The sequence below is a fragment of the Rhagoletis zephyria genome, unplaced genomic scaffold (genome assembly GCF_001687245.7).
Source record: "Rhagoletis zephyria isolate East Lansing unplaced genomic scaffold, Rhagoletis_zephyria_1.1 Rzeph_scaffold_04116, whole genome shotgun sequence".
Classification (NCBI taxonomy): domain Eukaryota; kingdom Metazoa; phylum Arthropoda; class Insecta; order Diptera; family Tephritidae; genus Rhagoletis; species Rhagoletis zephyria.
Window position 1 is genome coordinate 7,453 of NW_016161199.1, and position 11,355 is coordinate 18,807.

The following is an 11,355-nucleotide window of genomic DNA, read 5'->3' on the forward strand; positions in this document are numbered from 1 at the left end:
GAGGAAGACATGAGGGTGTATCATTGTGGTTAGTCGATTTTTTTTTTTCGAATGTACTTTCAAAATAAATATTTACCATTTCGGGTGGCAGATAGACCAATGGTATACGCTGCTCCAACAAGTCTAAACTTTTGCACATAACGCCATCCAGATGCTTTAGAGGCGCTTCGAAAAGTTTGACTGCAGGCTGTACTGATTCGTAGGCGGCACTGATGGTCATCTCGGCAGTTTCAAAATACCAATTAAAAAGTCGATTATTTTGTTTGACTTTACCGTAGATATTTTCGATGCGTTTGAAACTGGTCTCGACCAATGGAATGCTAACGATTCTGTCCAGAGATTCTAGATGCAGTTTACTGCCCGGTGCATTGGCTTTGGAAAGAAATTTTGAAAATAATCCATAAATTGTTTTGAGTTTTTGAGGATTAATGTTATGTTAGAAATGGGCTTGGTTATTGTCCATGGCATTTAGCCATTTGAAATATTTATCTACCTTGGGCTCACACCCCATTGGGCTGAGTTATCTCAATTTATACAGCAAATATTTGTTTTTTTTGTTTCAAAAATTTTCAATAATTTACTTGGTGAGGCCAAAAAGAATAGCTCTGATGCAGTACGCTATGAACTTATAGGTTTTTATACGAACTTGCAAGCAGTTATAGGAAAAAATCCAGTAAATGAGAGCTACTTTTGGAGAGTTATTTAGAGAATGAAGCTGCAAGATTTTATTCGAACTTTTTCTTTTGGTTAAATAATGAAAAGAGTCAAGCGATCACTGGTTTATCGTTTTCCAAGAAAAATGCTTTTTTTGCTCCCGTACTTTTTTTCTCTTCTCTTTGATTTTGAGCACATATGTTGCCGGAACAAAACTACGTAACGTACTTAAAAAAAGGAATAAGTGGCTTTTAACTATTTTAAAATTTATGAAATTTGAAACTATTTTAAGTAGTTAAGTATACAAGAAAGGGCGTGAGTATTGGTGGGTAACCGATACGGCTTGAAAAAAAAAACATTCGCCGATTCAGTTACATACACAAATACATAGGTTAGCTTAGAAATCAAATATTAATTTAATTTTGTTGAATTCAGTAGACGAATTTTCCATAGCCACTTTGGGATTAGTTCAGGGCTATTTCAGGAATATTTCGTGACTAGTTTCAAACTACCCAGAAATGACCAGCACTTGTCCCAATATTTTTCAGAAAAAAACCGTGAACCAGTCCTGAAATAACCTCAAACAAGTCTTGAAACAGTCCCTTACTACTTCCCATATAGTCGTGAACTATCCCGAAATAGTCTCGAAATGGTTCAAAACTAGTTTAAAATTACCCTCAAACAGTCATAAACTAGGCCAAAAATGTTGCTGAACTGACCCGAAATAGTCTTGAAATAGTCCTGGACAGATTGCGAAATGGTCCCGTACTATTCCCGATAAGGTCTTAACCTAGTCGTGAAGTAAACCCAAAAATATCGTAAAATAGCCCGGAATTAGTTAAGAAATGTGCATTTTTACATATAAGAAGCCATTACAGATTTTCTGCTGGATTACACCAGAAGAAGTTAATTTTTTTTTTNGCTTGATTAACGAAAATTTTACCCATACCGAGTGCTAAGATGTTTACACATAAAAAAATTGTGTGTTAGGTCACTTTTGCTTTCACGGCTCATAAATGTAAATTCATTCCGATTCCGTTAGGCTATTGCAATCAACCGTTATGTGACCATTGCTATCATATTCTTTTGATTAAGTAAATATGCTTTGCCACAAAAAAAAAAAAAAACATTTTTATATTTTCCATTTGCTCAACACTAACCCATTTTGAAAACTTCTGCTTTTGTTTTTCAGTTCCAATGTATAATCTGTGACGTGTTTTTAGAAAAGTTAATTATTTTCTCGTAAAATTGAATCTTAGTACCCGTATTTTTACGCCCGCTCGAAAATTAAATTGAATCTTTCTTCACGAAAGCTAAACGTCGACTGTTTTGCGCTGCACTTGCGGTCTGCTGATATTTTCAATTGGGAAAATATTTTCCAATTTCTACTCTGCTTTTGAGCTCTGGAATTTTGTAGTAATCTATGAAAAAATGACCTTTAATGCCTGACAACGACGGCGTCTACATTGCGAAGCTGATAACGCAATGGCTTGACGGCCCATTACTATCAAGTGAGGGTGCTATTCGTAAGTGTACTTACATATGCTATATATGTATGTATGCATATGTATATAAAAATGCATCCTATCGTAACTAGTAATCGCATGAAGACTTGCTTCAAGCATTCTCAGTGCGCCTGTTAAGCACGCTTATACGACATAGAGTCAAAGTACAATTTGATTCGCGCCGGTTGCCGGCATCTGATTTGGTTTTTTTTTTTCTTAATTATAAGCTAAAAATAAATTATTTAAGCCTAAATCATGTGCACATATGCATTTATGTAATAAGTTATTACTTTTTTAATTTTTGATGATTTTCCTATATTTCTGACTACTGTTATGATAGCACATGTATGTACTAGGGATGTTGCGAATGTGGAATTTTAGACATCCGCGGATATTTAACAGCTAACATCCGCGGATGCGGTTGCGAATGCGATGTCAAGTATTTTTAAGAAACAATTTGGTAAGTAAATTAAGTTGTTTAGGTAAATAAAAAATGGAAAAGTTAATAACTTTTAATAATGTTTATTTTATTTAGTCTTGTATTCAAAAATTTCAATTTAATAAAAAGTAATGAGAATTGCATCTTCGGCCGCTGTGGTGTAGTGGTAAGCAGTGAGCGCTTCCACTCCGCAGCACCTGGGTTCAAACCCTGGTGAAACCAACATCGCAAAAATATAGAAAAAAAGGTTTTTTCTTAACAGCGGTCGTCCCTCGGCAGGCAATGGCAAACCTCCGAGTGTATTTCTGCCATGAAAAACAGCTTCTCATAAAAATACAATCGCCGTTCGGAGTCGGCGTAAAACTGTAGGTCCCTCCGCTTTGTGTGACAACATCAAAGCGCACGCCACAAATCGGCCAAACACTAACATATGTGTAAGCGCCCAATCTATTATTATTAGTATTAATGAGAATTGCATCGGGGCTGAAAATGTCAGATGAATCTTCTTAACTTTCATCTTCACTTGAAGAGACTTCGAAGAGAAAACTTGACTTGAAGAGAAATTTGTGTTATAGCGAGCTAAATAGGTAGATATATGAGAAAATAAATTATTGTTTTGCAGGAATGAAAATTTTGAGTAAAATTGTGTTTTCAAATATCGTGGCTGCCAGCCGAATCGGATCGAGAATATAGTTTTGTTTTTTTAAAATTAAACAAAAACAAGTTTTTTATATGAATTTGAATTATTCGAATCACGTGATGATGAGGGTCTCAGATAGTTGCGTAAATCTTACCTATTAAAGGTCACGTTTTAAAGCTTTTAAATTACTTACTCTTAAGAGCTTACTCTTTGACTTTAAATATCAAACAAGGGATACGTAGGGGGACAGTTTTGCCACAGAAATTTTTTGCTAAGGATCCAATGTATATGCTTATAAAAAATATCGGCCGAAAAGTAAATAAAATTAGTGTTTTTGAAATGTTTTTCCAAAAATAAATTCCCCATTTGAAATGATTGAAAGGAATATATTTCATTTAAAATTATAGTACACATTTTCTTCTTTTATGTCTAGTAGTTTTTTTTTTAAGATTGGTTCAAAAAAATCATAATAAAGAAAGATACCAATGTAGGTATTTGAAGCACAGAAAAAAAATATTGTTAAAAAGGCTATGCTCTCTTTGACGTACGTCAAAAGTCAAGCAGAAGTGGTAAGCTTTTATGACTCGCCGTTGATAGCTCGGTTAAATAGCTTAGGAAATAATATGATTAAAGATACTTTTATCAAAGTTGATAAATAAGATATTTCACCAGTTTTCTTACACCAATAACAACCATGTGCGGCGACTGGGTCATGTTACCTAACGTCGCATCTCCACAGGCAAAAAATATTGGCTACAATCATGGTACATTTTGTTTGGCAGATATAAGTTTTATCGGTGCACTTGCACAACATTCGAATTCGCAAGAAGCTCCGCATTGATTATTCGATCGAAAAGCGAATAATAAAATTAATGTGGAAGTTTCGCATTTGCGAATGCGAATCGAATATTCGCAACAACCCTCGGTATGTACATACATACATACGGAATATACTACACCTACACTGTTAATTTTGTTCCAGAACACTCGTTTATGCAGTGAAATATTTGAAATATCAGTTATTCATATCATAGTAATTAGCCACAAATGTTTTGCAGATATTACAATACATAATACTAACTTTAGCATCTTTAAGGGATCTATCTGTGGTTAGCTGAAGGAGAGCGGGAGACGAGGTTTAGAGTTGTGTTTAGTTAGGTTAGATAGGATGAGGTAGGAATTACATTTTATACGAGTATTTATGTATCGAGCCCATATGGTTTATAATTGCACATCAAGTCAACCACACACTTCATATGCCTTATATAGCAGGGAGGGAGAGAGAGAGAGAGAGAGAGAGAGGATATGCGGTCATGCCTATGAAGCGGCACGCAAAATGTGACCTTATAAAGACTTTTAAATTGACTAAATGCTGGAAATGCCGGCGACTTATTACTTCACTAAGTATGTCTCAGCGAGGAGATTATGAGAGTTGCATACAAAAAAATTTCATTTTGGCATTTCGCAGTTAAGCTGCCATATCTTTCTTGGCAAATAGCATAGCTAGGTAAGTTCTTGACATTACGCTCAGTGATCAGATCTCGGCGTGGAAGGACCTGAAGAGTTGGGATATAGAATTTAGCATAGAGGACTCGCCCCCGTCTCTAAATGGTTACAAAATACCACAAGAACTAATGGGGGGTATTACAGAAAACTTTTACGCAAGAGTCTACTTTTTGAGCAAATCTAACACGCCAGAAACACGGGAGGAACTTGATCAATTCGTTAGTGTTTTTGTTGAGATTTGCCAGATAGCACTAGTCAAGGCGTGCCCCAAAAGGAAAATAAAGGAGGCATATAAACCATCCTGGGGGTGCTTCGATCGAAATAAACTTCGTCTAGAATTTAGGAAAACGTTTAAAGCTGCCAAGCGCGACGTCGTAATCGATACTTAACATCTACAAGATAACAATAACGAAAGCGAAACGTGCGAAGGTATAGAGGCTACATCCGAAGCCTGTAGGCTTCAAAAGGTAAGTGACAGGAATATCTCTTGGCCTTATCTAATTTCAAGTATAAGTCACCGGGACTATGTAGATGGAATATATCCGGTCCAGTTACAACACAATGGAACGTACAAAAATCATGGCTAAAACCATTTCCCCAGCTGGAGAAATTTAAGGCCTATTTCTTCTTATGACTCTAGAAATAATTTTTTGGCGAATTTTTCCGTTGAACTTGACGAACTTGTCCTTTTCGAGTGAAATCACGAACAAAAATTTTTTCATTTAATTTAAGTTGAAAAATGTAAATTTGGCCGTTTTAAAAATATCTATCATCACTTAAAAGATAAGAGCATTCGAAATTTCATAGAGCCGTTTAACAGTCGTATACTAACTACTAAGAAAATGAAAATTTGAATTACTTGTATGTTTTTCGTTGTCGGTTGACTTTTCTCGAATGTGCCCACTTTCGATCCATGTTGACCTTTGATAAGTTTGATTAAATATGTACCAGTGTTATCAAATGAAATACTATACATACATACTAACATATGTATTTACATATTTACCATATTACTTCTTAAAAACATAATCTAAATAAAAACAGAAAATATTATAAGAACTTTGTGAACTATTCATTAAAATTAAAAATGTAAAAGACAAACATTCGATTTATGCAATAATAGGGGATGCGTTACTCTGAACTTTACACACATACTTCATTAAATGTCTGCTAATGTAAGTTTTGTTTGTCCATCGCATATAAATAAATACAATTTAATCAGCCAGACGGTCTTATTGCAAACCTCGTTACGAATCTGAATATTTACCAGCAAGACTGATTAGTACGAGTGGAGCAAGTATTCTAATATAATTAAAGCACGCATGTAAGCGTATACATACATACTTACTTCCATACATACAGTGACTCAAACAAGTGACCACGCGTTGATTTTTTTTATACCCGAGCGCACTTGCGCACAAGGGTATTATAACTTTGTTCACATAACGGTTGTTTGTAACAACGGTTGTAATAAATGCTCAGAATGAAAAGAGAAGTCGATTAAGCCATGTCTGTCTGTCCGTCCGTTCGTCCGTTCACACGATAACTCGAGCAAAAACTGAGATATCTCAACGAAATTCGGTATGTAGATTTCCCTTTAGCCAAGGTAGGTTGGTATCAAAAATGGGCGAACTCGGACTGTAACCACGCCCACTTCCCATATAACGGTATTTTCGAAAACTGGAAAAACTACGATATTTCAATGAATATTGGATCCAAATTTTTGAAAATTAGAACGTGAAGTCGAATTTTGGTTAAAAAATAGTTTTATTAGAAATTATTTGCAAATCGGGCACTTATGACGAGATGCTGTATCTCAGCACCCGCTTCATCAATCCTTCCCAAACTCGGTACGAGGCTTGCCTAGAGTCTAGCCAAGAAATCTGTTGAAAATATTTGAAGCCGGGCAATAACCACGCCCATATCCCATATAACGGTAATTTACAAAAACGCGAAAATTGCGATAAATCAGTAACTACTGAAGCTAACTGACTCAAATTCGAAAATTACAATAACCATTTAGCATAAAATTATACTATTAAACATTTTGGTGGCGCCGCCCCTCGTATCTCGGTAACTGATTCATAAATTTTCAATATTTCAATAACTGAGGACGATGATAGATTTTGTAATCGATTTTTTATCGATTTTGTAATCGATTTAGTTAACGATTTTGTTATCGATATTTTTATCGATTTTGTTATCGATTTTATTATCGCTTTTGTTATCGATTTTCTTAGTTTGTGCTTTCGTTTTTGACTTGGATATGCTCTTAACCATACCACGTATTCTACGTTTAAATTTAGCGGGTTTATCTCCGATACAGCCTGCAGACCAAGACGAAGGCGCTGGACTGTTCCTTTTAAAAAGAGTTCTTTAGTTTTTGTAATTAATTTTTAATCTTTCCTTCTGCGACTGGTTTGAGAAATTTGTGCTTATAGCGAGCTAAATAGGTAGATATATGTAGAAAATAAATTATTGTTTTGCAGGAATGAAAATTTTGAGTAAAATTGTGTTTTCAAATTCGTGGCTGCCAGCCGAATCGGATCAGAATATAGTTATTTTTTTTTAAAATAAACAAAAACAAGTTTTTTATATGAATTTGAATTATTCGAATCACGTATGATGAGGGTCTCAGATAGTTGCGTAAATCTTACCTAATTAAAGGTCACTTTTAAAGCTTTTAAATTACTTACTCTTAAGAGCTTACTCTTTGACTTTAAATATCAAACAAGGGATACGTAGGGGGACAGTTTTGCCACAGAAATTTTTTGCTAAGGATCCAATGTATATGCTTATAAAAAATATCGGCCGACAAGTAAATAAAATTAGTGTTTTAGAAATGTTTCCCAAAAATAAATTCCCCATTTGAAATGATTGAAAGGAATATATTTCATTTAAAATTATAGTACACATTTTCTTCTTTTATGTCTAGTAGTTTTTTTTAAGATTGGTCCAAAAAAATCATAATAAAGAAAGATACCAATGTAGGTATTTGAAGCCCAGAAAAAAAATATTGTTAAAAAGGCTATGCTCTCTTTGACGTACGTCAAAAGTCAAGCAGAAGTGGTAACTTTTATGACTCCCCGTTGATAGCTCGGTTAAATAGCTTAGGAAATAATATGATTAAAGATACTTTTATCAAAGTTGATAAATAAGATATTTCACCAGTTTTCTTACACCAATAACAACCATGTGCGGCGACTGGGTAACATGACCTAACGTCGCATCTCCACAGGCAAAAAATATTGGCTACAATCATGGTAATTTTGTTTGGCAGATATAAGTTTTATCGGTGCACTTGCACAACATTCGAATTCGCAAAAGCTCCGCATTGATTATTACGAATGCGAAAGCGAATGCGAATAATAAAATTAATGTGGAAGTTTCGCATTTGCGAATGCGAATGCGAATATTCGCAACAACCCTGGTATGTACATACATACATACGGACATATACTACACCTACACTGTTAATTTTGTTCTAGAACACTCGTTTATGCAGTGAAATATTTGAAATATCAGTTATTCATATTCATATAATTAGTCACAAATGTTTTGCAGATATTACAATACATAATACTAACTTTAGCATTTTAAGGGATCTATCTGTGGTTAGCTGAAGGAGAGCGGGAGACGAGGTTTAGAGTTGTGTTGTAGTTAGGTATAGGTATAGGATAGGTAGGAATTACATTTTATACGAGTATTTATGTATCGAGCCCATATGGTTTATAATTGCACATCAAGTCAACCACACACTTCATATGCCTTATATGAGAGAGAGAGAGAGAGAGAGAGATGGATATGCGGTCATGCCTATGAAGCGGTATCGCAAAATGTGACCCTATAAAGACTTTTAAATTGACTAAATTGCTGGAAATGCCGGCGACTTATTACTTCACTAAGTATGTTCAGCGAGGAGATTTGAGAGTTGCATACAAAAAAATTTCATTTTGGTATTTCGCAGTTAAGCTGCCGTATCTTTCTTGGCAAATAGCATAGCAGGTAAGTTCTTGACATTACGCTCAGTGATCAGATCTCGGCGTGGAAGGACCTGAAGAGTAATTTTTTTCGGGCCACAGGTTCATAGAATTTAGCATAGAGGACTCGCCCCCGTCTCTAAATGGTTACAAAATACCACAAGAACTAATGGGGGGTATTACAGAAAACTTTTACGCAAGAGTCTACTTTCTGAGCAAATCCAACACGCCAGAAACACGGGAGGAACTTGATCAATTCGTTAGTGTTTTTGTTGAGATTTGCCAGACAGCACTAGTCAAGGCGTGCCCCAAAAGGAAAATAAAGGAGGCATATAAACCACCCTGGGGGTGCTCCGATCGAAGTAAACTTCGTCTAGAATTAAGGAAAACGTTTAAAGCTGCCAAGCGCGACGTCGTAATCGATACTTAACATCTACAAGATAACAATAACGAAAGCGAAACGTGCGAAGGTATAGAGGCTACATCCGAAGCCTGTAGGCTTCAAAAGGTAAGTGACAGGAATATCTCTTGGCCTTATCTAATTTCAAGTATAAGTCTCCGGGACTATGTAGATGGAATATATCCGGTCCAGTTACAACACAATGGAACGTACAAAAACCATGGTTAAAAACCATTTCCCCAGCTGGAGAAATTTAAGGCCTATTTCTTCTTATGACTCTAGAAATAATTTTTTGATGAATTTTTCCGTTGAACTTGACGAACTTGTCCTTTTGGAGTGAAATCACGAAAAAAAAATGAAAAATGTAAATTTGGCCGTTTTAAAAATATCTATCATCACTTAAATGATAAGAGCATTCGAAATTTCATAGAGCCGTTTAACAGTCGTATACTAACTACTAAGAAAATGAAAATTTGAATTACTTGTATGTTTTTCGTTGTCGGTTGACTTTTCTCGAATGTGCCCACTTTCGGTCCATGTTGACCTTTGATAAGTTTGATTAAATATGTATGTATATATATGTGTTATCAAATGAACAACTATACATACATACTAACATATGTATGTATTTACATATTTACCATATTACTTCTTAAAAACATAATCTAAATAAAAACAGAAAATATTATAAGAACTTTGTGAACTATTCATTAAAATTAAAAATGTAAAAGACAAACATTCGATTTATGCAATAATGGGGGATGCGTTACTCTGAACTTTACACACATACTTCATTAAATGTCTGCTAATGTAAGTTTTGTTTGTCCATCGCATATAAATAAATACAATTTAATCAGCCAGACGGTCTTATTGCAAACCTCGTTACGAATCTGAATATTTACCAGCAAGACTGATTAGTACGAGTGGAGCAAGTATTCTAATATAATTAAAGCACGCATGTAATCGTATACATACATACTTACTTCCATACATACAGTGACTCAAACAAGTGACCACGCGTTGATTTTTTTTATACCCGAGCGCACTTGCGCACAAAGGTATTATAACTCTGTTCACAAAACGAAACGAGATAGATATAGAGCAATATATACATATGTAAATGCTCAGAATGAAAAGAGAAGTCGATTAAGCCATGTCCGTGCACACGATAACTCGAGCAAAAACTGAGATATCTCAACGAAATTCGGTATGTAGGTTTCCCTTTAGCCAAGGTAGGTTGGTATCAAAAAATGGGCTAACTCGGACTGTAACCACGCCCACTTCCCATATAACGGTATTTTCGAAAACTGGAAAAACTACGATATTTGAATGAAGATTGGATCCAAATTGTTGAAAACTAGTACGTGAAGTCGAATTTTGGTTAAAAAATAGTTTTATACGAAATTATTTGCAAATCGGGGACTTATGACGAACTGCTGTATATCAGCACCCGCTTCATCAATCCTTCCCAAACTCGGTACGAGGCTTGCCTAGGGTCTAGCTAAGAAATCTGTTGAAAATATTTGAAGCCGGGCAATACCCACGCCCATATCCAATATAACGGTAATTTAGAAAGACGCGAAAACTGCGATAATTCAGTAACTACTGAAGCTAACTGACTCAAATTCGAAAATTACAGTAACCATTTAGCATAAAATTTTTGGTGGCGCCGCCCCTTATGACGACAAATGTGTATCTCGGTAACTGATTCATAAATTTATACAAAACTCGGTGCACTTAATAACCTTAGTACAAGCAAGAAATTCGTTGAAAATTATTCAAATCGGACTAAAATTACACTCACTTCGCGTAAAACGTAAAATTCCAGACATCCGAAAACTCCGATATTTCAATAACTGAGGACGATAATTTAATCAAAGTGAATAGTAACACCAATCTCTTAACAATAAATTAGACTTTTAGACTTATGACTACAAGGTGTATCTCGGTAACCACTTTATAAATTTCTACCAAACTTGGTTCAATTATTTCATTAACTCTAGTTCAGCATATTATCGAAAAAGTTTGAAATCGGGAAAAACCCTCCTGCTTATAAACCGACTTCCAAAAAAGGAGGAGGTTATCAGTTCGTCGGAATATTTTTTTATTTTATTTTTATTTTTATTTATTTTTTATGTATGTAATCGCATAGCTTTGGACCACGTCAACCGATTTCGATAATGCATCGGAAAGGTAGTGTCCCAATCTGGTTAAGATCCGATCAGTGGATC

At 35.0% G+C, this 11,355-nt stretch overlaps 1 protein-coding gene across 2 annotated transcripts in view; it reads right to left on the bottom strand.

Annotated features, from left to right (window-relative positions):
* Lsd-1 (lipid storage droplet-1) overlaps positions 1 to 2,034 on the bottom strand; it is an 8,758-nt gene extending 6,724 nt beyond the window's left edge. The window contains exons 1-2 of one of the 2 annotated variants that reach the window (XM_017625585.1): positions 1,815 to 2,034; positions 77 to 372 (exon numbers count right to left, since the gene is read on the bottom strand). In XM_017625585.1, coding sequence (XP_017481074.1) covers positions 77 to 372; positions 1,815 to 1,818 — 300 coding nt within the window. In that variant the 5' untranslated portion in view covers positions 1,819 to 2,034. Of the gene's footprint in view, positions 1 to 76; positions 373 to 493; positions 513 to 1,814 lie in introns of those variants that run through there. The other variant, XM_017625586.1, reaches the window with a different exon arrangement.
* Between the last annotated feature and the right edge of the window lie 9,321 nt (positions 2,035 to 11,355).